Source organism: Dipodomys spectabilis, unplaced genomic scaffold (genome assembly GCF_019054845.1).
Source record: "Dipodomys spectabilis isolate Male_0828 unplaced genomic scaffold, ASM1905484v1 ptg000299l, whole genome shotgun sequence".
NCBI classification, from domain to species: domain Eukaryota; kingdom Metazoa; phylum Chordata; class Mammalia; order Rodentia; family Heteromyidae; genus Dipodomys; species Dipodomys spectabilis.
Window position 1 is genome coordinate 2,817,909 of NW_024870976.1, and position 23,992 is coordinate 2,841,900.

At 51.3% G+C, this 23,992-nt stretch overlaps 2 protein-coding genes and 1 long non-coding RNA gene across 8 annotated transcripts; 2 read left to right on the plus strand and 1 right to left on the minus strand.

Annotated features, from left to right (window-relative positions):
• The first annotated feature begins 5,146 nt into the window (after positions 1 to 5,146).
• Mrpl20 (mitochondrial ribosomal protein L20) lies at positions 5,147 to 8,813 on the plus strand. The gene is made up of 4 exons (XM_042701959.1): positions 5,147 to 5,283; positions 5,363 to 5,473; positions 6,577 to 6,654; positions 8,479 to 8,813. Exons 1-4 carry the CDS (start codon positions 5,197 to 5,199, stop codon positions 8,650 to 8,652), a joined length of 450 nt encoding a protein of 149 aa, XP_042557893.1. The 5' UTR covers positions 5,147 to 5,196; the 3' UTR covers positions 8,653 to 8,813.
• Positions 5,782 to 21,466, minus strand: LOC122127345. The gene is made up of 2 exons (XR_006151134.1): positions 21,436 to 21,466; positions 5,782 to 5,852 (listed from the first exon to the last, which is right to left on the minus strand). It is a non-coding gene; the product is annotated as an uncharacterized LOC122127345 (long non-coding RNA).
• Positions 12,092 to 23,992, plus strand: Ccnl2 (cyclin L2). 6 transcript variants are annotated; one of them, XM_042701928.1, is made up of 11 exons: positions 12,109 to 12,411; positions 13,188 to 13,262; positions 13,448 to 13,557; positions 16,300 to 16,420; positions 17,955 to 18,019; positions 20,672 to 20,771; positions 20,917 to 21,021; positions 21,108 to 21,249; positions 22,481 to 22,592; positions 22,674 to 22,787; positions 22,981 to 23,992. In XM_042701928.1, the coding sequence occupies exons 1-11, from the start codon at positions 12,124 to 12,126 to the stop codon at positions 23,333 to 23,335; spliced, it is 1,587 nt and encodes a 528-aa protein (XP_042557862.1). In that variant the 5' UTR covers positions 12,109 to 12,123; the 3' UTR covers positions 23,336 to 23,992. The 6 variants fall into 6 exon arrangements, 5 of the variants coding, with proteins under 5 accessions (XP_042557866.1, XP_042557862.1, XP_042557864.1 ...); XM_042701930.1 differs by having other exon boundaries at positions 22,674 to 22,766; XM_042701929.1 differs by having other exon boundaries at positions 22,484 to 22,592.

The following is a 23,992-nucleotide window of genomic DNA, read 5'->3' on the forward strand; positions in this document are numbered from 1 at the left end:
AGTCCTCGGGTCAGTCTGCGCTTCCGCGCTGTGACAGCCAGGGCGCCACCGGCCGCTCGCTTGGCCCCCGGGGAGACCCGCGGGGAGGCGGTGGTGCTGCGCCCTGCGCGGCCTCAGCCGGTCTCCTGCACACTTTCTGGCGAAGGTTGGGTTGTGGCACGAAGTGGACCCAAACCTAATGGTCTGTCCACCATGGTGCTGGTTTTCTCAGAGCTCCTATTTGTATATTCGGCTTCCACTAATCACAGAGCCAAGCTAGCGCCACAGTTTCTCATCCTCCCCTCACCCGGAGTCCTGCTCCAACTTCCTCCTTTTAACTCCCACAAGCTAAGATAATTCTCTTGCCTCAAACCCCCCAGGACCAGGTCCGATCCACACAGGAAGTGTATTCACCAAGGCCTGCTGGACTCAACAAGCGAACTACAACTTGTTTACCTGCCCTGCCTTTCCTTTCCTGCAGAAACCTTGGCCTTTCCCTAGCTTTTTCTGGCCTCTTGCCTAAAACCTAGTGCTCTCCTGTGTGACTTATGCCATGAAAAACCCCTACCACAACAGGTAAACAATAAAAATCTTCTTTGAACAGTATTAGCTCCAACAGTGTGTATGTGTGTGTGTGCGTGTGCGCCCGCGTGCCAGTACTGGGGCTTGAACTCAGATGCTAAGCACTGAGCATTTATTTTATTTTTTTGTCAGTCGTGGGGCTTGAACTCGGTCTGAACGCTGTCCCTCAGCTCTTCAGCTCAAGGTGAGGGCTCTACCACTTCAGCCACAGCACTACTTCCAGTTTTCTAGTGGTTAATTGGAGATAAGAGTCTCATGGACTTTCCTACCTGGGCTGGCTTTGAACCATGATCCTCAGATCTCAGCCTCCTGAGCAGCTAGGATTACAGGTGTGAGCCACAGGCACCCGGCTGGCACTGAGCATTTTTGCTGAAGGTTGGCATTTTACCACTTGAGCCACAGCTCCACTTCTAGTTTTTTGCTGGTTAATTGGAAATATCTCAAGGACTTTCCTGCCTGGGCTGGCTTGAATCACGATTCTGATTCTCAGCCCTCAGTCTTTTTTTTTTTAGCCTTCAGTCTTCTAAGTAGCTAGTATAACAGGTGTAAGTCACTGGCACTCAGCAAAGGTACTATCTTTTTTTTTTTTGCCAGTCATGGTGCCTGAACTCTGGGCCTGGGCACTATCCCTCAGCTCTTCAGCTCAAGGCTAGTGCTCTACCATTTGAGCCACAGCACCACTTCCAGTTTTTTCTGCTTATGTGGTGCTGAGGAATCGAACCTAGGGCTTCATGCATGCAAGGCAAGCACTCTACCACTGAGCCACCTTCCCAGCCCCGATACTATCTTTTTTTAATTTATTTTTTGTTTTTGCCAGTTCTGGGGCTTGAACTCAGGGCTTGGGCATTTTCCCTGAGTTTCTTTTGCTCAAGGCTAGCACTCTACCACTTTAGCCACAGTGCCACCTCCAACCTTTTCTGTATATGTGGTACTGAGGAATGGAACCCAGGGCTTTATGTATGATAGGCAAACATTCTACCACTAAGCCATATTCCCAGCCCAATGCAGTATCTGTAAGAATAATTTTACAGAGTAGACTTCATTTTACAAAAGCAAGAATTAGCATGCCAAGTTAACACCTCTTTGTACCAGGGGTTAGGGAAGCTGATGGGATTTACTCCCATGGAAACAGAGGCCTTTGAGATAGTTGGGAGTGTGTACCCCATGTAGAATGGACTCACCTGTGAAGGACAGTAGATGAGTGTGGGAGGATCTGTAGGCAGAGGGCATTAAATGCCAGGGAAGGAAAGAGAAGGCACAATGATTCCTATTTATGCTCCAGGTGAAAGGACTTTAATTCCCATAGGACAGGTGATGCCAGAGACAGGAAGTGGACTGGAGTAACAAACATCTGGTGTCCTCAGAGAAGGATGGCTTTACCGTCACAACAGTTTACCCCAGCACACATGCAGCGTCTAGCTACTTCCCATCTCCTCCCCTGCACCCATCTGTCATACAGGGCATTATAACTGTTTGGACCTGGAGTAATGCCCTGTGACTTCATGGCTGGGCCAGAAGGTGGTGATACAGCTTCTACCTTGCAGGGGGAAGATCCACTTCAATGCCGTCACCCCTCTGTGAAGCACCTGCCTGCCTGTCTGCAGCCACCACCAAACAAGCCCAGGAAGGGACCATATGGAAAGCAGGGGCCTCAGCGGCACTCAGGGTTCCACTCCCATCCACCATGTCGAGTACTTGCATGAGACCCAAGCCATAACAGATTAATAAAGACACTACTAATGATAATTAGAGCAAAAAGGGCTGGAATTGTGATTCACGTGATCAAGTGCCTGCCTAGCAAGCTATAAATTTAAACCCAATTACTTATAGCTTAAAAAAAAGTTTCAATCTACCAAGTTTTAAGGTATTTTTCTTTTTTTGTGGTCAGTTGTGGGCCTTGAACTCTGGGTCTGGTGTTGTCCCTCAACTCTTCAGCTCAAAGCAAATACTCTACCACTTGAGCCACAGCACAGCTTCTGGTTTTTTTTTTTTTTTTTTTTTGTCGGGCGTGGGGCTTGAACTCTGGGCCTGGGCGCTGTCCCTCAGCTCTTCAGCTCAAGGCAAGCGCTCTACCACTTGAGCTACAGCGCCACTTCCGGTTTTCTGGTGGTTTATTGGAGATAGGAGTCTCACGGGCTCTCCTGCCCGGGCTGGCTTTGAACCGCGATCCTCAGATCTCAGCCTCCTGAGTAGCTAGGATTACAGGTGTGAGCCACCAGCGCCCGGCTAGCTTCTGGTTTTTTGATGGTTAATTGAAGAGGCTCAGAGAGCCGGGCGCCGGTAGCTCATGCCTGTAATCCTAGCTACTCAGGAGGCTGAGATCTGAGGATCATGGTTCGAAGCCTGCCCGGGCAAAGAAAGTCCGTGAGACTCTTATCCCCAATAAACCACTAGAAAACTGGAAGTGGCACTGTGGCTCAAGTGGTAGCGCGCTCACCTTGAGCTGAAGAACTGAGTGATAGGGCCCAAGCCCAGAGTTCAACCATGACCAACCAAAAAAAAAAAAAAAAAAAGTCTCACAGACTACTTTCCTCTCTGTGATAGCTTTGAACCATGATCCTCAGATCTCAGCGTCCTGAATGGGATTAAAGGTATAAGTCACTGGCTCCTGGCCCGTAGTTTACTTTTTATATTTAAATTTTTGTCCTGCTGGAGACTGAACCCTGGGCCTAATTTATACAAGGCAATTGTTCTACCCCTGAGGGATAGCCTGGGGTTGAATTCAGGGACTGGGCTCTATCCCTGAGCTTTTGTGCTCTACCACTTGAGCCATAGCACCATTTCTGGTTTTCTGGTGGCTAACTGAAGATAAAGAGTCTAACAGATTTTCCTGCTTGGACTGGCAGATCTCAGCCTCCGAAGTAGCAGGGACTACAGGCATGAGCCACTGGTGGCTGGCAAGATAATTTTTATACAGATGGGGACACAGAACCTTCAAGGTTCTATACTGTCTTTAGCTCCTCTATCTCCAGCCTCCTACTTCCTCACTCATCATCTGATGAGTGAGCAGGACTCCCACACTCTACTCTTAACTGTCTAGGCCTTTCTGCTCCTCTTGACCACACAGTAAACTCTGGCCTCAGGTCCTTTCCATTTGCTGGGCTCTCTTGAGTCCTGCCAAAAAAATATGAAAGGGATGATGAACTCAGAAAATAATCAATGGATGCTCAATTCGCCTGATTTTTGTTTTTTTTTTTATTGTGAAAATACTGTATAGAGGGGTTACAATTACATGGGCAAGATAGCCTGGGTTTAATATGGAATGGGAAACTTGTCTCTGAGTGTCAGAGCCTCGGGTGCTGCTTAGCTCCACTACATTTCATTGCAGAGCAAGCTTCTTGGTAGTCAGAACGACGGAATGAGCACAGGGAGGGCATGGGCACTGGCCACTTCCATGCAATGCTGGGTCTCCCTATTAAGCAGTTTCTTCCTCTCCCACAGGCTTTATGCAGTTTGCCTCTGAATGCTGTACTAACTTTATCCCGGCATTGGCTTGCCTAAAGGCCTGTAAGGCACAAAGTACTTACCTGCAAAACATTCACCAGTTAAAAAGGTGAAAACAGAGGGGAAGCCTCACAAATCTTAATCAGGCGGTCAGGGCTATCACTGCCAACTATGGGGTAGATATAAGGCAGGCAGCAAGCACAGGTCCTGGATGGCCAGGACTATGGACGTGGTCCTAGATAAAACTGGATCCACCCACAAGACAGACCCAGCTTTCCTGATCTTCAAAGAAAGGTCTTAGGTTAGCAAATGCCTCACCAAGTAGGTCCCAGCAAAAGGGGGCTAAGAAGGATTCTGCTAAAACTCCCGGGGCTGGAAGAGCTGGGATCAAATCCCGGGCGAGCAGGTCCTTGGTGCAGGGGTGGGAGGAGGGCGACTCCCCTGCGACCGCGGGCGCCCTGCGGTGCCCGGGACTCCGGCCGGAGCCTGGTCTCCAGTGCGGGGGGCACGCGCAGGTGCAGGGGGCACGCGCAGGTGCAGGGGGCACGCGCAGGGGCGCGGGGGGCACGCGCAGGTGCGCGGGGGGCACGCGCAGGGGCGCGGGGGGCACGCGCAGGGGCGCGGGGGGGGGCACGCGCAGGGGCGCGGGGGGCACGCGCAGGTGTGCGGGGGGGGCACGCGCAGGGGTCACGCGCAGGGGCGCGGGGGTCACGCGCAGGTGCGGGGGGCACGCGCAGGGGGCACGCGCAGGTGTGCGGGGGGGCACGCGCAGGAGGCACGCGCAGGCGGCACGCGCAGGGGGCACGCGCAGGGGCGCAGGGGGCACGCGCAGGCGCAGGGCCATGCACGCCACGCATTCCAGTCAACCTGCCCACCCAGTGGGATACACCGAACCGCGGCCACCGCAGACACCTCAGCCCCAGGCGGCGGTGGGTGGCGCGCGGCCCCGGCACGGGCTCTTCCGCCGTGCCCCTGGCGCCTCGCGTCCCGCCGGAGGGCCGCCAGCGCCGGCTCCCGACTCAGGCCCACGGCGTCGGGCCCGCGGGGCGGGCCGAGGCACTCCGCGGAACCCGGCGAGCGGGCGCCGCGGCGGGCGCCGGAAGGCTCGGCCGGCCGCACCGCGCCCCGGCCGGCCCGCTCCCCGCTGACCCGGAAGCAGTCGCGGCCGCCGCCCGGCCCCCGCCGCACGCCATGGTGTTCCTCACCGCGCGGCTCTGGCTGCGGAGCCGCCTCACCGACCGCTACTTTCGGATCCAGGAGGTGTTGAAGCACGCCCGGGTGAGCGCGCGCGCGGGGCCGGGGCGGCCGGGCGGCCCGGGCGGCCGGCGCGTCACTCTCCTGCCGTCTCTTCCCACAGCACTTCCGGGGGAGGAAGAACCGCTGCTACCGGCTGGCCGTGCGGGCGGTCACCCGCGCCTTCGTCAAGAGCACGCGGGCCCGCCGGCTGAAGAAGCGGATCCTGAGGACGGTGAGCGCCCGCGCGCCCGCGCGCAGGCCCCGAGCCGCCCCAGGGCCTGCGGTCCCGCCGCGCCCGGCCCCCGCGTGCCCAGTAATGGCCGGAGGGCTGTCCGCCCCGGCGCGCACGCGCACGCGCACTCCCCAGCCAGGCCCTCTGAGCCCGCCCTCTCTGCCCTCCACCTTGCGGGACTCCGGCCGGCAGTTTCACACACCCGTCCCAGTAGCGGCGGGAATTGAGTCGTGAAGGCCTTTTGCTGGACCTGAGCCTTGTCTACCACAGGATCTCTGTCATGCTTGTAGTCTTTTTTATTTTGGGTCCGGTCGTGGGGCCTGAACTCTGGGCCTGGGCGCTGTCCTCAGCTCTCCAGAGCCAGGCGAGCGCTCCACCGCTTCCTGAGTGAATTATTGGAGATAAGTGTTTCATGGCTTTTCCTGCCCGGGCTGGCTTTGAACTCAGATCCTCAGATCTCAGCCTCCTGAGTAGCTAGGCTTCCAGGCGTGAGCCACCGGTGCCCTGTACATATTTGTATTCTTGCTGCTTGTGAATGTCTTATGACTTCTCCGCTTGTCATGTCAAATTTCTTCTCCTTTCTTGAGACAGGGTCTTGTCCATAGCCCACATTGGCCTAAGACTGGATCCTTCTGCCCCCACCTCTATGGAGTGCTACTCCTTATTTAAGATGGAATTCACTTAGATGAACTGCATTAATCTTGGCTTACTATTGTTTGTGCTGCAAACCTGTTTGCTTGAGAAGAAAACACCAACTTTTTTTTAAAAAATTGATTTACAAGGACTTTTTAGTTTAGACTGAGCTTTTCTTTTATGTGCTGGTCCTGGGGCCTGAACTCAAAGCCTGGTGCTGTCCTTGAGCTTTTGTGCTCAAGGCTAGTGCTCTGCCACTGAGCTCCACTTCTGGCTTTTTGGTGGTTAATTGGAGAGTCTCACAGACTTTCCTGCCTGAGCTGTCTTTGAACTTCAATCCTCAGATCTCAGCCTTCTGAGTAGCTAAGATTACAGGTGTAAACTACCTTCATCCTCCTACTTTTGTGGGAAGCAAGATGAGGATATTTTATCCAGAAATTGTTAAGTATTTTATCATTTTCTTTTTCCAGCTCTGGATTAATCGAATTACAGCTGCCTCCCAAGAACATGGCCTACAGTACTCAGCACTCATTGCCAATTTAGTTAAGGTAAGTTGAAGGCCCTGTTGAGGTGCTGAGCATCCACAGGTACCACCCCTTCAGGCACACAAGGAGCTATTGGGGCTATGACCTGATGTGCTTTTTTTTTTGTTGTTTTTTTGGGTCCGGTCGTGGGTCCTGAACTCTGGGCCTGAGTGCTGTCCCTCAGCTCTTCAGCTCAAGGCTAGTGCTCTACCACTTGAGCCACAGCGCCACTTCCAGCTTTTTTCTTTTTGCTTATGTGGTGCTGAGGAATCGAACCCAGGGCCTCAGGCATGCAAGGCAAGCGCTCTACCACTGAGCCAACTTCCCAGCCCCTGATGTGCTTTCTGTTCTTAGGTGGAGTTGTGGTAGACTTAGGCCTGTTATACATACTCGCTTCTACCTTACCTTGCAGGCTGCCCAGTATGTTGGATAATAGGATATGTTGTAGTGAGATGGGAAGCTGGATGTTTTTCCTTTAAGGAATAAAGGTGGACAACTGTGGCTTCAACATTAAAGTTTAATATTTTTGTTGATAGCAGTGTTTGAACTCAGGTCTCCCTCTCTTGCTAGGCTGGTTGTTCTACCCCTTGAGCCATACCTCCAGCCCATATTTTTGCTAGCCAATTGGAAATGGAGTCTCATGGACTTTTTCTTTCTTTTGTGGTGCCAGTACTTGGTCTTGAACTCAGATCCTAGGTGCTGTCTCTGAGCTTTTTATTTATTTATTTTTGTCAGTCATGGGGCTTGAAATCTGGGCCTGGGCACTATCCCTCAGCTCTTCAACTTGAGGAAAATGTTCTACCACTTCAGCCACAGCACCACTTCTGGTTTTCTTTTTTTTTTTTTTTTTGGTTGGCCGTGGGGCTTGAACTCTGGGCCTGGGCGCTGTCCCTCAGCTCTTCAGCTCAAGGCGAGCGCTCTACCACTTGAGCTACAGCGCCACTTCCGGTTTTCTGGTGGTTTACTGGAGATAGGAGTCTCACGGTCTCTCCTGCCCGGGCTGGCTTTGAACCGCGATCCTCAGATCTCAGCCTCCTGAGTAGCTAGGATTACAGGCGTGAGCCACCAGCGCCCGGCCCCACTTCTGGTTTTCTGGTAGTTTATTGGAGAGAAGTGTTTCATGGACTTTCTTGTCCAGGCTGTCTTTAAACCATGATCCTCAGATCTCAGCCTCATGAGTAGCTAGGATTACACGCCTGAGCCACCAGCACCCAGCTTTTTTTTTTTTTTTTTTTTTGGTCCATCATGGGGCTTGAACTCCGAGCCTGGGTGCTATCTCAGAGCTCAAGGCTTCAGCTCAAGGCCAGCACTACCATTTGAGCCACAGCACCACTTCCAGTTTTCTGGTGGTTTATTGGAGATAAGAGTCTCATGGACTTTCCTACCTGGGCTGGCTTTGAACCATGATCCTCAGATCTCAGCCTTTTGAGTAGCTAGGATTATAGGCGAGAGGCACTGACACCCTGCTCCTGCAGTCTTTATATGAGCCTTAGCTTAGTCTTAGTGTGCCTTCTGGTGCCTGCAAATTGATAATATAGAGTTAGTTCAGGACAAGTATCCTATTGGTCAAGTTGATGATCACTGGTCCTAACCAAAGTCTGTGTTGCATGAGTCTGTGTTGCATGAGCTGGCTCTGGAGTCAAGTTCATTGGTTCTTTCTTTTACCCATCTGCATTTATTTTTCAGTGTTGTTTTGTCCAGATTCCCATTTGTACATATGCATTGTCCTGAAGCTACTTCTCTAGTCAGAGGAGTGTGTTATACCAGAGGTTCTCAAGCTGCATTCTTTTGCCTCAGTCTATCTCCCTGCATTTTACTGAAACTGACTACAGGTTGTTCTCTTCCCAGTGCCAGGTGGAACTCAACAGAAAAGTACTCGCTGACCTGGCCATCTATGAGCCAAAGACTTTTAAATCTTTGGCTGCTTTGGCCAAAAGGAGGCAGCAGGAAGGATTTGCTGCAGCCTTAGGGGATGGGAAGGAACCTGAAGGCATCTTTTCCAGGGTGGTGCAGTACCACTGAAGGCTGCAGCCCTGGACTGCAAGTGGCTTTCCCCTTGTGACTATAACTAAGCCAATGATAAGTCGGTGTATGTCAAATTTATGTTTATTTACCTGAGAGTAAGGCTGTCTTCCCAGTGGGATGCTTTAAATTTGTGTAAATAAACCTTTTTCAGCATTCAATTTTGAGTTTTCTGGAATCTGGTACATATCACATTGGGGTGCACTCTGCCTTTGAAGTGCTCTGTCCTTAGCGGCAGCAGCTTACTGGAATGGTGGGAGAGGCTAGTAGACAGGAGGGGTAGATTTAACTAAAAGTGCAGCTTCCCTATGCAAAGTGGAATATGCTTCAGGCCTATGAACCCTGACATCCAGTCCCTACTTTATTATCATTATTATTATTAATCTTTTTCTTTTGTGTTCTACCACTTGAGCCACAGCACCACTTCCGGTTTCCTGAGTGGTTTATTGGAGATAAGAGTCGCATGGACTTATTCACGAGCTGGCTTTGAACAGCGATCCTCAGATCTCAGCCTCCTGAGTAGCTAGGTTTACAGGTGTGTGCCACTGGCACCTGGCCCAACGTGCCTTAATTCCTATTCTTACCTGCTCAAGGCTGACTTGTATTCTACCTTCCTCAATCTCCTCTTTGTGTATGGCTAGAACCTCAAACTCAGCTCTTCAGCTACTGTATAAACACCAGCCTGTTTCTGTCTCCTTCCATTCAGGCAGGTGATGCTCTTTGTCTCAGCCCTCAAAGCCAGCTCAACTCAATTTGTTTCCAAAGTCAGATATGGGGAGGCCTTTTACACACACACACACACACACACACACACACACACACACACACACACACACACACACACACACACACACACACACACACACACACACACACACACACACACACACACACACACACACACACACGGTTTTATTTATTTTTTGGGTCCAGTCGTGGGGCCTGAACTCTGAGCCGAGGTGCTGTCCCTCAGCTCTTCAGCTCAAGGCTAGCGCTCTACCACTTGAGCCACAGCACCACTTCTGGCTTTTTTCTTTTTGCTTATGTGGTGCTGAGGAATCGAACCCATGGCCTCAGGCATGCAAGGCAAGCGCTCTACCACTGAGCCACCTTCCCAGCCCATACACACGGTTTTATTAAAGCCATAAGCTCATTAGCAGAAGCCATTTTTTTTTTTTTTTTTTGCCAGTCTTGGGGCTTGAATTCAGGGCCTGGGCACTGTCCCTGGGCTTCTTTAGCTCAAGGCTAGCACTCTACCACTTGAGCCACAGCACCACTTCTGGCTTTTTCTGTGTATGTGGTACTGAGAAATGGAGCCCAAGGCTTCATGCATGCTAGGCGAGCACTGTACCACTGAGCCACCTTCCCGGCCTAGCAGGAGCCATTGCAAGCAGCCTTGTCCACTCCATTCCTTGTAGTGGTTGATGTCATTGCCCCCTTGGCCCCTACACAAGACCATCAACCTCTTGCCTTCTTTGTGCCTTAGTTACATTCATCCTTTTATTTTTTGGTGGTGCTAAAGACTGGACCTAGGACCTTGCACTTGCTAGAAAGCACTCTTCACTGAACAAAATCTCAACCCTATTTGCCATCTTTTTTGAGTAACTCAACTCTGTGCCCCTTTCCACTCTGGTTTGTACTGCTGTTCATCATTGGGTCTGCAGTTAAAATTCAGCAGACACTGACAGGGGCCCGCAGGGATTTTCATCCTTAAAAAAAATGCCCAGGTCCTGACTTACGATACTTTAACCCCTCTGTTCATCACCATTTATTTATTGTTGGTCCTGGGATTTGAACTCAAGGCCTATGTGAACTGTCCCTGAGCTCTTATGCTTAAGGCTAATGCTCTACCAATTTTTGTTGTTGTTGTTGGTTATGGAGCTTGAACTCTTGGTCTAGGCGCTGTCCCTCAGCTCTTCAGCTCAAGGCTAGCGCTCTACCACTTACGCTACAGTGACACTTCCAGTTTTCTGGTGGTTTAGAGGTAAGAGTTTCACGGACTTTGCTGCCCAGGCTGGCTTTGAACCGTGGTCCTCAGATCTCAGCCTCCTGAGTAGCAAGGATTATAGGTGTTAGCCACCAGTGTCCACTGTGCTCTACCACTTTGAGCCACAACTCTACTTCTGGTTTTATGGTGGTTAATTGGAGAAAAGAGTCACAGACATTCCTCTGCCTGGGCTGGCTTTGAACTGTGATCCTTATTATTTCAGTCTCCTGAGTAGCTAGAATTACAGGTACAATCCACTGGTGGCTGGTTCATTGCTTTTATAATTTAGGGCTTGAAATTTGGCTTAGTGGTAGAGTGCTTGCCTGGAATGCATGAAGCCCTGGATTTGATTCCTAAGGACCATATAAACAGAAAAAACCAGAAATGGCACTGTGGCTCAAGTGGTAGTGTGCTAGCCTTGAGTTCAAGCCCAGGTCTTGAGTTCAAGACCCAGGACTGAAAAACAAAACCACTAGACTTTTCTAGGCCCTGCCTGCTGGTGACAGCCACATTAATCTAGCAATGCACTCATGGCCCTGCTTGTCCTGCTAACCCCGGAGAGCTTTATCCTGCTTCAGAGAACCAGGCTGTAGCCACACACTCCTGTGGTGACAAAGACCTCTTCTGCGCCACCAATTGCGTGGGGATCATTCTGCGTTCTTCTCTTGAATTAAACATCACCTCTAACCCCGTACAGAAACCGCCAAGCCCTGACGTCTACCTCCTAGACATCTCTGACTTGTCCTCCATCCTCACTGCGGCCCGTGCGTTTCCACTTACCACATTAGCTGCTATGAAGCCCCTCCTCGATCCCTTGCCCTCTGCATGCCAGGGCCGATTTGTTCTCTTCCCTGCTACTTGAGGGTAGCACTGGGCTAACGCACAAGAGCTCAGTACGAATGAGCCAATGGCATGGAACAGAAGGCAGAGGTTGGGTCCGCGCCTCACAGCGCTGCCTCTTCTGCACTCCAAGGGACAAGGGGTCTGGGAAACGCTGCGGGTTACCCGCGGCCGCCCCACGCCGCCTCGGTCCCGGCCCACCCAGCCCACCCAGCCCCCGCCCTCCATCCCGGGGCCAGCCCCGGCCCCGGACACACGTTGCAGGCTGGGGCTGGACGCGGGAGCTTGGGGATTCGCGGCTCGGGCCAAGCTGCGCCGACTCACGGCCGGGGACCGCACCGGCCCAGCCGCCACCAAGACCGGACCTTGCCGGGCTTCAGGTTCAGGACTCGTCCATCGCCCCGGAAGCCGGGGCTGACGCACTTCCTGTCCGGGCCGCGACGCCTCCTGGGTAACGAGCCGCCCCACCCGGCCGGGTTCCGGCGTCGACGCCTGACGTCGGCTGACGGACGGACCAGGCAGCCTATGGTGTCGCGAAGGCGGCAGAGCGCAGCCAATGGGACCTCGGGGGTGGGACTCGGGCTGGGAGCTTCGCGAGGAGCCGCCCTGCCGGGAAGAGGCCCGAAAGAAGTCAGCGGCACAAAATGGCGGCGGCGGCGGCGGCGACCGGGGCTCCGGGGTCGGCGGTCCCCGCGGCGGCGGCCGGCGCCTCGGGCTCCGGGGTCGCCGCGCCCGGCTCGCAGGGAGTGCTGATCGGGGACAAGCTGTACTCCGGGGTGCTCATCACCTTGGAGAACTGTCTGCTGCCCGACGACAAGCTCCGCTTCACGCCGTCCATGTCGAGCGGCCTCGACACCGACACGGAGACCGGCCTGCGTGTGGTGGGCTGCGAGCTCATCCAGGCGGCCGGCATCCTGCTCCGCCTGCCTCAGGTGAGTGCGCGGCCGCGAGCCTCGGCGCTAACCGCTCGCCGGCCGCCGGGCGGCGCCGCGCCTTTGTTGGCGGTCCGGCCCGCGCCGCTTCCTCCGCGGCCCGCCCGCGCCGGGGCCCCCGCCCGCCCCCGCTCGGGCCCCCGCCCGACCCCGCCCCGGTCCCCGCCCGCCCCCGCTCGGGACCCCCGCCCGACCCCGCTCGGGCCCCCGCCTGACCCCCCCCGCCCGACCCCGCCCCGGCCCCCGCCGCCCCGGCCCCGGGCCCCCGCCCGACCCCGCTCGGGCCCCCGCCGCCCCGGCCCCGGGCCCCCGCCCGACCCCGCCCGGGACCCCGCCCCCCCCCGCCCGACCCCGCCCGTCCCCCCCCCCCCCGCCCGACCCCGCCCGTCCCCCCCCCCCCCCCCGCCCGACCCCGCCCGGGCCCCCGCCCGGGCCCTCGCCGCCCCGGGCCCCGCCTGACCCCGCCCGACCCCGCCCGGGTCCCCGCCGCCCCGGGCCCCCGCCTGACCCCCGCCCCGGCCCCGGGCTCCCGCCCGACCCCGCCCGGGCCCCCGCCTCCCCGGCCCCGGGCCCCCGCCCGACCCCCCGCCTGACCCCCCCCCCCCCCCGACCCCGCCCGGGCCCCCGCCCGACCCCGCCCGGGCCCCCCGCCGCCCCGGCCCCGGCCCCGGCCCCCCCCCCCCCCCCCCCCCCCCCCCCGCCGCCCCGGCGGTGACTAGAGCTGAGGAGGTCTTCCGTCCTGAGTTCGAAAGTGATGGAAACTTCCCCACGTTTAGGTGGCCATGGCTACCGGTCAGGTGTTGTTCCAGCGGTTCTTTTACACCAAGTCCTTCGTGAAACACTCCATGGAGGTAGGGCTCCGTTTCTGCACGGGGAGAAGTACTGGGAGGAGTCAGGGCTGTGTTCCTGGACCCCGGGAAACCCCCCCCCCCCCCCCCAGTAGCAAGCGCCAACCCTCCGCACTTCCCTTTTGCTTCTAATTGTTCAGCTTTTGGGGATGGGGAAGAACATTTGTACCTCAATGTTTGCATTTTAGCACGTATCCATGGCCTGTGTACATCTGGCTTCTAAAATAGAAGAGGCTCCAAGACGAATCAGGGATGTCATCAATGTGTTTCATCGCCTTCGACACCTGAGAGAGAAAAAGTGAGTCTCTTTATTTTTTAAAGCTGTCGTGTATGGAACAATCGTACAGGATTTGTGACAACTCAGAATATAGGGTTTGACCTGTGGATGGTCACTAGTCTGTCATGTCCAGGGTGACTCCAAAGACTCGAGTCCTGCAGCCACAGTTACTTTTTTTTTTTTTTCTTTTTTTGGACGGTCATGGGGCTCAAACTCTGTGGGCACTGTCCCTCAGCTCTTCAGCTCAAGGCTAGCGCTCTACTACTTGAGTCACAGCACCACTTCGGTTTTCTGAGTGGTTCATTGGCAATAAGAGTCTCACGGACTTTCCTAAGCCTGGACTGGCTTTCAACCGAGATCCTCAGATCTCAGTCTCCCAAGTAGTTAGGATTACAGGCAGAAGCCACTGGTGCCCAGCTCCACATTTATTTTTTACCACATCAGTTCACAGCCCTGTGGTCTCTGGTTCCATCTTAGTGTTGCTCTGAAGTTGAGATTTTTCTCCCCCTCTTTCTCCTCTCCCTCCTCCCTTCTTTCTGTGTATGTCCATCCGTGTGTCCATTTCCGTCTCCTGGGAGTTGAATTCAGAATCCTGGGCACTGTCTGAGCTTTTTTGCTTAAGGTTTGCACTTGAGTCACAGCTTTACTTCTAGCTTTTTGTTGATTAATTGGAGATAAGAGTTTCAGGGACCTGGGCATTGGTGACTTGTGTAATTCTTGCCACCCTGGAGGCTGAGATCTGAAGATTGGGGTTTGAAACTAACCAGGGTAGGAAAGTCTGTGAGGCTTTTTTTTTTTTTGGGGGGGGGGTGTCGTGGGGCTTAACTTTGGGCCTGGGCGCTGTCCCTCAGCTCTTCAGCTCAAGGTTAGCGCTCTACCACTGGAGCCACAGTGCTGCATCTGGTTTTCTGTTGGTTTATTGGAGATAAGAGTTTCATGGCCTTTCCTGCCCAGTCTGGCTTTGAACCACGATCCTCAGATCTCAGCCTCCTGAGTAGCTAGGATTATAGTTGTGAGCCACTGATGCCCAATGTACACCCTGGCATGTTCTCCCCCCACACCCTCCCTCTCCCTCCCTCCTCCACTCTCATTATCTCCCCCCCTCCTTCCCCCAATCTCCTTCCTCTCTCCCTCTCTCTTTTCTCTGCCTGTGCTTGTGCCTGTGAGCTTGGGCTTGAACTCATTGCCAGACTATCTCTTAGCTTTTTCACTCAAGAATGGCACTCTGCTACTTGAGCCACAGCTCTACTTCCAACTTTTTTGTTGTTGTTGTTGCCAGTCTTGGGGCTTGAACTCAGGGCCTGGACCTTGTCTCTGAGCTGCTTTTTTTTTTTTTTTTTTTTTTTTTGGTCTGTCGTGGGGCTTGAACTCTGGGCTGTGCGCTGTCCCTCAGCTCTTCAGCTCAAGGCGAGCTCTACCACCTCAGCTATAGCGCCACTTCTGGTTTTCTGGAGGTTAATTGGAGATAAGAGTTTCACGGACTTTCCTGCTGAGACTTTGCTGCTCTGGCTGGCTTTGAACCTCGATCCTCAGATCTCAGCCTCCTGAGTAGCTAGGATTACAGGCGTGAGCCACCGGCTCCTGGCCTTTTTTTTTTTTTTTTAAATTGGTCGGTTATGGGGTCTGAACTCTGGGCCTGGGTGCTGTCTTTCAGCCTTTCAACTCAAGGCTAGCGCTCTACCACTTGAGCCACAGCTCCACTTCTGGCTTTTTCTGCTTATATGGTGCTGAGGAATTAAACTCAGGGCCTCATGCATGCAAGGCAAACACTCCACCACTGCCACCTTCCCAGCCAACCTGAGTAATTCTTTTTTTTGGGGGGGGAGGAGGGCCAGTTGTGGGGCCTGAACTCTGGGCCTGGGCGCTGTCCCTCAGCTCTTCAGCTCAAGGCTAGCACTCACCACTTGAGCCACAGCTCCACTTCTGGCTTTTTCTGCTTATGTGGTGCTGAGGAATCGAACCCAGGGCCTCATGTATGCAAGGCAAGCACTCTACCACTGAGCCACCTTCCCAGCCCTACCTGAGTGATTCTTTAGGGGATTATCCTGAGCATGGGGAACATCTCTAGCATTCCTTGCTGAGAGTCCAGCGGCACTGTTCCTCAGGTGTGATAGCCAGAAATATCCTTGCACATTGCCTTTAGAAGCACTGCTGCACCAGGCATCTGTGGCTCACATCTGTAGTCCTAACTACTCAGGAGGCTGAGATCTGAAAATTGCATTGCAGTTCAAAGCCAGCCCAGGGAGGAAAGGCCGTGAGACCCTTATCTCTGATTAACAAGCAAAAAGCCATAGTTGGAGCTGTGGCTCAAATGGTAGAACTCCAGCTTTGAAAAGCTAAGGGACTACAAGTAAGCCACATCTCCCTTTCTGGCTTTTTGCTGGTTACTTGGAGATAAAAGTCTCATGAACTTGTCTGCCCTGGTGGACTTCAATCCTTGATCCTCAGATCTCAGCCTCCTGAGTTGCTAGGATTGCAGATGTGAGCCAGGCACTTGGCTATGAGAGCCTCTGCCACATTCAGGTGGCGTTTGTGCACCAAAGTTTTATCCATAAGGATAAGGAGGTAGTGAGGAGGTTTAAGTTCATTAATATGACAGTTTGGAGACTAGTAACTTTGCTTGTTGAAGGAGATGAGCCTTATAGTTGTGTCTGTACTGTAGTATTTGCATCCGGTTCTCACTATTTAGAAGTAATTATGGAATCTGAACAACCTTTCTTATTTGACTCTGATACAGACAGGCCACGTGGTTTATCCTTGCAGGAAACCTGTGCCTCTACTGCTGGATCAAGAGTATGTTAACTTAAAGAACCAGATCATAAAAGCAGAGAGACGAGTCCTCAAGGAGCTCGGCTTCTGCGTCCATGTGAAGCACCCTCACAAGGTGGGTTATATCCTAGTCTGCATCTATCCAAGCCACACTCCAGTTGTGGCTTTCTCTCTCCTTGCTGTGTGTGAGAGTCACAGGACTAAACTGCATCCCTGACTTGTTTTGCTGTTTATTCCTGAAATCTCAATGTAATCCTTCCTTCACTCAGTCTTTGTCTTACTGTGTGTGTGTGTGTGTGTGTGTGTGTGTGTGTGTTACTCTGCCAGTGTTAGTTAGGGCTTACGTTCCACGTGGGTGCTATCTGTTAGCACTCTTTGCTCAAGGATGTGCTCTTATCACTTGTGGCTCCACTCTGGCTTTCTACTAGTTACCCCAGACTGCTTTTTATTTTTATATTTTTATTTATTTATTTATTTATTTGGGTCCGGTCGTGGGGCCTGAACTCTGGGCCTGGGCACTGTCCCTCAGCTCTTCAGCTCAAGGCTAGCGCTCTACCACTTGAGCCACAGCGCCACTTCCGGCTTTTTTCTTTTTGCTTATGTGGTGCTGAGGAATCGAACCCAGGGCCTCATGCATGCAAGGCAAGCGCTCTACCACTGAGCCACATTCTCAGCCCTCTACTAGTTACTTAGAGATAAGATATTCCTGGACTTTCCTTCCTGAGCTGGCTTCAAGCAGTGATCCTCAGATCTCAGCCTCCCAAGTATCTAAGATTATAGGTGTGAGGCATTAATGTTTAGCTCTACAGATTATTTATTTATTTAATTTATTGCTCGTGGGGCTTAACTCTGCTCCTGGGCTGGGCACTGTCTTAGCTCTTCAACTCAAGGCTAGTACTCTGCTACTTGAGCCACTGTGCCACTTCTGGCTTTTTCTGCTTTTGTGGTGCTGAGAAATCGAACCCAGGGCTTCATGCATGCTAGGCAAGCACTCTACCACTAAACCACATTCCCAGCCCTGAACTTTCTGATACTGATTTAAGTTCTTGACAAATTCTCCACCAGATATGCTGCTTCTCTTCATTTGTTGAGAGCATTTTCACGTCTTATTCTAAGTAGGCTGCTGGGATCCACAGATACTTAGGGCAGGCTTATCTCTAGTAAAACAGTATTGGCAACAAGAATGAAAACTGAGGTGTGAGTTGGTGATTGAGATCTGAGGATTGTGGTTTGAAGCTAGGAAAGTCCATGAGACTCTTACCTCAATTAACCAGCAAAAAGTTGGAAGTGGAGCTGTGACTCAAGGGGTAGAACACTAGCTTTGAGCAACAAAACCTCAGTGCCAGGCCCTGAGTTCAAGCCCGAGGACTGGCGCAGCACATGCATACACATATGCATGCACACGTGTGCACGCACATACACAGCCACACAAGAAAGAAGTCCTTCCATGCCAGAGGATATAGCTCGATCACACACTGTATGACTGTTAGCAGATGGCAGGCACATTGCAAAAACTCCCTTTCCAGCCGATCCTCGTGACAGGTGTGACCAGGAGCCACCTTTAGCATATAGCATGAGGTTCTTTTGCTGCATGGACACCCACGAGATCTGAGTTCCTTGGTAATAATTGCCTGACCCATATCTTCCAGATAATCGTTATGTATCTTCAGGTGTTAGAGTGTGAGCGTAATCAGCACCTGGTCCAGACCGCATGGTGAGTTGATCTTCCTTGTTTCTCCAGACCAGCAAGGGCAGTGAGGAATGTGTTACTTAAGACACCTGGGCAGTGGGTAGTCAGTCCCATGACTTGGTTGTGGGCTGGAGTTGTCCCAGTGCCCTATGGTCTGCTGTGTAAATACCTAGCAGCTTCCCAAAGTGACAGGCACTGGCGTAACGGTAGGTGCCCCATCTCTGCTCCTGAATTTCTCCCCTCTCCCCATCACCACCATAGAGACCACTTAATAAGCTTCCCCCTGAGCAAAGGAAAGTGGAGGAATGGCAGGTGCTCACATAGATGTAATGCTGTTACATTTCCTGGGAATTGTACCCTGTGGGAGAAAGCAGAGATAGGGTTTTGCTGCAGTTCTTAGCTGGTCCTGACGGGCATATACCTGAAAGAAGCCTTAAGAACATTTTGGCACGGGGTGTTCTGTTGTCCTTTTGCCCTTGGCCCTCAGTTAAGTCTGTAGGGATCATATTGCTGACTGAATTGTCTGGTGCTATGACGTGCCTTTTATAGAACCTATTTTGACTTTTCTTTTCTGTACTCTTTCAATCAAAGGGTAGCCTCTGAGGGTAAGTGACTAAGACTTCTCCTCTGCTGTCCAAGTGCTTTGGTGCAGGGACAGCGGCGTCTTCAGCCAATCCAGTGCAGGCTCTCCACCGAAGGCTGGCTCTAGACTGGTGGTATGCGTACGATAGTATAGTCATGGCCGACTGCTGCTTGTGGTTCTCTGATGATTGTGCTTCTTGTTAATCCTGTCCTGCTTTGGTAATTGTATCCATTAGAGTTGATAACTGTCTTGACTTGAATATCATCCCTTTAAAACTGCTGTACCTGTGCAATAAAGATGCAGTACCTTTCTTTTAAAACTAAAGTGACAAATTGGCTAATGGGAATTTAGGCTGTTGATGATTGTATTATTTCAAGTCTCAGAGTATTTCAGTAAAGGTGTGCATCTTTAAGATACTCCTTGGATATTTTAAAACATTGTAACTTTAGCTGGGCGCTGGTGGCTCACGCCTGTAATCCTAGCTACTCAGGAGGCTGAGGTATGAGGATCACAGTTCAAAGCCAGCCCAGGCAGGAAAGTCTGTGAGACTCTTATCTCCAATTAACCACCAGAAAACTGGAAGTGGCGCTGTGGCTCAAGTGGTAGAGCGCTTGCCTTGAGCTCAAGAGCTGAGGGACAGCGCCCAGGCCTAGAGTTCAAGCCCCACAACTGACAAAAAAAAAAAAAAATATATATATATATATATATATATATATATGTGTGTGTGTGTGTGTGTTAACTTCGAATATAGCAATAAGTTTTTATATATGTTTTGAGGGTTTTGTTTGAGAGCATAAAACTTAATATATTACCAATATTTGAATATTGAAAACTATTAGAGGCAAAAGTTATTGGTGGTTACATTTGTTAACATTTGAGCTTTTCATCTGCATAGAGGCTCTTGGTGGTGTGGCTGTGCTGCCGTGGTCCTGGCTTCTCTTGTGATGCCTGGAGCCAGAGCTTCCAGATCTGTTGCCTCTTGAAAGGCATCTGTAGAACTCACTGTTTGTCATCTCGGAGTGCGTTTGAATGTTACCCTATTTGGGACAAAGACATTGGGGAAGGGCAGTTTATGTCAAGTCTGCCTGTGATGCAGCCTCACTCCAGGGTTCACGGTGCATTTATTGGGATATGTTGGTCAGTGGGTACATAACCTCTTCAGTTGTTTTCTTAAGAAGTTTTAATTGTTTTTGCAATATTGATAAAGCTAATATTAGATTTGGTTTATGTTTACAATACTTGGAGAAATGTTTCTAAAGAAAAATTTTAAAATGTAGCTAATTTTAAAACCTTTTAATGTCTTAAAAATTTCAAAGTATGTTTTATATATACATATATATATACTAAAGCATGGTAAAATTTTTTAAATGTATTTTCTGTGATGAGATTTGTAGTATTGTCTTACTTCTGTCTGATTCTGTGAATGTTCATTTTAAGACTCCTTGTTGAAATGGGACAGTTTGGATACGTTCTTTGCTAAGCCTGCGAAGAGGACTGTGGGGTGTTGACCTCTGCATGACGTGCCTATGCACCCGAACTGCACGCAAGGGCTCTTTCCTTGTCCAAGTGGACTCCCTCATCAAAGGTTTGGCTCAGTCATCCGGAGAAGGACCAGACTGTGAACTTTGAAGAAGAGGAACACAGGAGGACGCCTAGTCTTACAGCTGCGAGCGAGGCTCGGACCTCAGCCCGTTCATTTGAGTTTGCATGTTTCTCTGCACTATGGATCTGAGCATTTAGATTTCTTTAATCAAGTACATCTTAACCACCAAGTAGTGTTTTCTTTTTGAGGCATTGTGCTTTGCATGATAATAGGCCAAAAGTTGAGGGGAAAGTGAGGTTAAAATTGGTTCTGTTCATAGCAACACCTATTGTCTGACATTCAGCCAGCATTTTCCCTAGTACTTTTTTTTTCTGCCCTATATTCAGGAAGCAGCTAGAATATTCATTCCTTTGTTAGCTCTTGGTACTTGTAGTACTGACCAGCTCTCAGCCATAGCAGTAGACCACATAGAGGAGTAGTGGCCTTAGGTGTAACAGATGGTACCTGAAGTTGCCCAAGGTGCTGCAATTCTCCCTGCTCTTGATTTCAGGAACTACATGAACGACAGCCTCCGCACTGATGTCTTTGTGCGGTTCCAGCCCGAGAGCATTGCGTGTGCATGCATCTACCTCGCTGCCCGGACACTAGAGGTCAGTGCACCACTGCTTAGTGTTCTGGTCTGGCCCATTACCTTCTGATGAATGTTTTTATCTGTTTTCAGTCATACTAAGTTTTGTTGGACTTAAGACTTGTTGCAGTTAAGGAAAGTATAACATGATGTGTTTGTGTCCACAGATTCCTTTGCCCAACCGACCACATTGGTTTCTCTTGTTTGGAGCAACTGAAGAAGAAATTCAAGAAATCTGCTTAAAAATCCTGCAGCTTTATACTAGGAAAAAGGTTCTGTGTGTTTTCATGTAACAGCTGTTAGGTGTTGTGTTGTACCAGAATCACCTGGTTCTCAATAGTGGATTTTGGCTGTTTAGGTTGATTTAACACACTTGGAAGGTGAAGTGGAAAAGAGAAGACATGCCATGGAAGAGGCAAAGGCACGAGCCAGGGGACTGTTACCTGGGGGTGCTCCGGTGCTGGACGGGACCTCCGGGCTTTCCCCTGCCCCCAGGCTGGGTGAGTGGGTCAGGGGTCATGGCTAACATTCTGCTTTCTACAGAGATAGATATCTTGATCTGATAAACTTTTATTTGAGGGCTTGTGTCTGTCTTCCAGATCACTTTGTTTTTGTTGTTTTGTGTGGCAACTCAAGGCCTGACTGCTGTCCCTGAGCTTTTTTGCTCAAGGCTAGTACTCTACCACCTTGAGCCACAGCACCACTTCCGGTTTTCTGGTGGTTAATTGGAGATGAGTCTCATCAAACTTTTCTGCCCAGTCTGGCATTGAACTGCAATCCTCAGATCTCAGCCTCCTGAGTAGTTTGGATTAAAGGTGTGAGCCATTGGCACCCTGCTGGAGATCACTTTCATTCATAGAATTGTACCGACAGCTTGTCTGAGAAGTCTACCATCTTTTCAGATCTGTAGCAACCCCATGGTGATACTTGAGATGAGGCAGTGGGTGTGTGTAGTATATATATTAGGAAAGAATGGGAGAACATACTTTCTGAAATGCTTATGCTTTCCCTATTTTTGGCCAGTCCTGGGCCTTGAACTCAGGGCCTGGACATTGTCCCCGAGTTTCTTTTTTTGCTCAAGGCTAGCACTCTACCACTTGAGATGCACCCCTATTTCCAGCTTTTTCTTTTCTTTTTATTTTCTTTTTCTTTTATTTTATTTTTAAATTTTTTTTTTTTTTTTTTGGTCGTGGGGCCTGAACTCTGGGCATGGGCGCTGTCCCTCAGCTTTCAGCTCAAGGCTAGCGCTCTACCACCTGAGCCACAGCGCCACTTCCAGCTTTTTTCTGCTTATGTGGTGCTGAGGAATCAAACCCAGGGCCCCTTGCATGCAAGGTAAGCGCTCTACCACTAAGCCACCTTCCCAACCCTCCAGCTTTTTCTGTGTATGTGATACTGAGAAATTGAACCCAAGGCTTCATGTCTGCTAGGCAAGCACTCTACCACTAAGCCACATTCCCAGCCCATTATGCTTTCCTTTTTGACAGTTAGCTTGTCATTATACAAAGACTGTAATTTAGGCAATAGATTGCATTGTCAGACTCCAGTTACTTGATGCGTAGTGCCCAGTCCTTGAGCTGAAAATGATCTCAACAAAGGGCAGCAGGCTGGGAGTCACATATTAGTTTGAGTCTCCCTCAACCCTACAGAAGTTGCTTCTCTTGCTCTGCTAACATAATCCTCCTTGGAGCAGTTTTCTGATTGTTGGTTTTAAAATTATATTTGATCCAGTGGAATCCCCCAAAGAAGGTAAAGGAAGCAAGTCTTCCCCACTCTCTGTGAAGAATGCCAAGAGGAAAGTGGAGGGCACGAAGAAAGCCAAGGCCGACAGCCCTGTGAATGGGTAAGATGCCTCAAACCTGCCCAGGTGAAGGCTGGGTGGCTAGAGCCACCAGGTCTGCAACTGCCCTACTGCTGTTTGCAGCTTGCCAAAAGGGCGGGAGAGTCGAAGTGGCAGCAGGAGCCGCGAGCAGAGCTACTCGAGGTCCCCTTCGCAGTCCGCTTCTCCTAAGAGGAGGTGTGTGCCTGGGACTCACCGGTGAGACCCAGGCCTGGCTGGCAGGCTGTTTACTTGGTCGTGGGGGGCCTGGCTACCCCTTGAAACAGCAGCTCTTACCACAGGCAGCCTCCTTATATGAACCCTTAGCTTAAGCCCCTGTCAGCTGTTCAGTGTTGGGTTTTGGCTTGCACAGACAACATGTGTGTTCACACACGTGCTGATCTTCTCACAGGAAAAGCGACAGTGGCTCTACCTCTGGAGGGTCCAAGTCACAAAGCCGTTCTCGGAGCCGCAGCGACTCCCCACCAAGGCAGGCACACCGTGGTGCTCCCTATAAAGGCTCTGAGGTGAGGGGCTCCCGGAAACCCAAGGACTGCAAGTACCCTGCCCAGAAGCCACACAGGTCTCGAAGCCGGAGCTCATCCCGTTCTCGGAGCCGGTCACGGGAGCGGGTGGATAATTCTGGAAAATACAAGAAGAAAAGTCATTATTACAGAGATCAGCAGCGGGAGCGTTCGGGGTCATACGAGCGCACAGGTCATCGCTATGAACGGGACCAGCCTGGGCACAGCAGGCACCGGAGGTGAGGTAGAGACCCTGGGGGGCCACCTTTGGACCCACCCCTTCTGGCAAACCGTAGCTCACGTGGCCCCTAGCACACTGCTTTTCCAGAAGTGCTTTTGACTGAACCTCAAGGTGGATTTGGAAATGCAATTGAGGGGATGACAGCAAGCGCCCTTTGGGCTGGCCTGCGGCGTGGTGCCCATCCGTGCCAGTGGAAAGCCCACCACAGCTGTGGGTGGCTTGATGGAAAGGCAAAGACTCACATCCCTGTCGGTGTGGCTTGGTGCTATTGACAAGCTGTGTCTTCACTCCCATACTGATACTCAATTACGTTAAGCCAAGAGAGATGATTTTTAGAATCTTTGCCTATATTAGGTTGTACTTGTGTACATATTTTGCACTGTTTCACAATGAGAAAATGGCCTTAATAGCCCCTTATTCTCTATCCGTGTTGTAAATAAACATGAGTTTAATACAAGTGAAAGCTATGTATGAAAACCCAGAACTTCTGAGAACTTGTGTAGAGAATTCTGATTTTTTTAAATGTGAAGGAATTTAGGTGTGTGTTGAAAGTCATATATTTTTATCTGTGCAATGCTGAGTGCAGGACACCAGCTCCTGGAGAAGTCTCCTATATATGCATTTCACGTGTTTGAATAAATGTAATTCTCTTCTCAGGA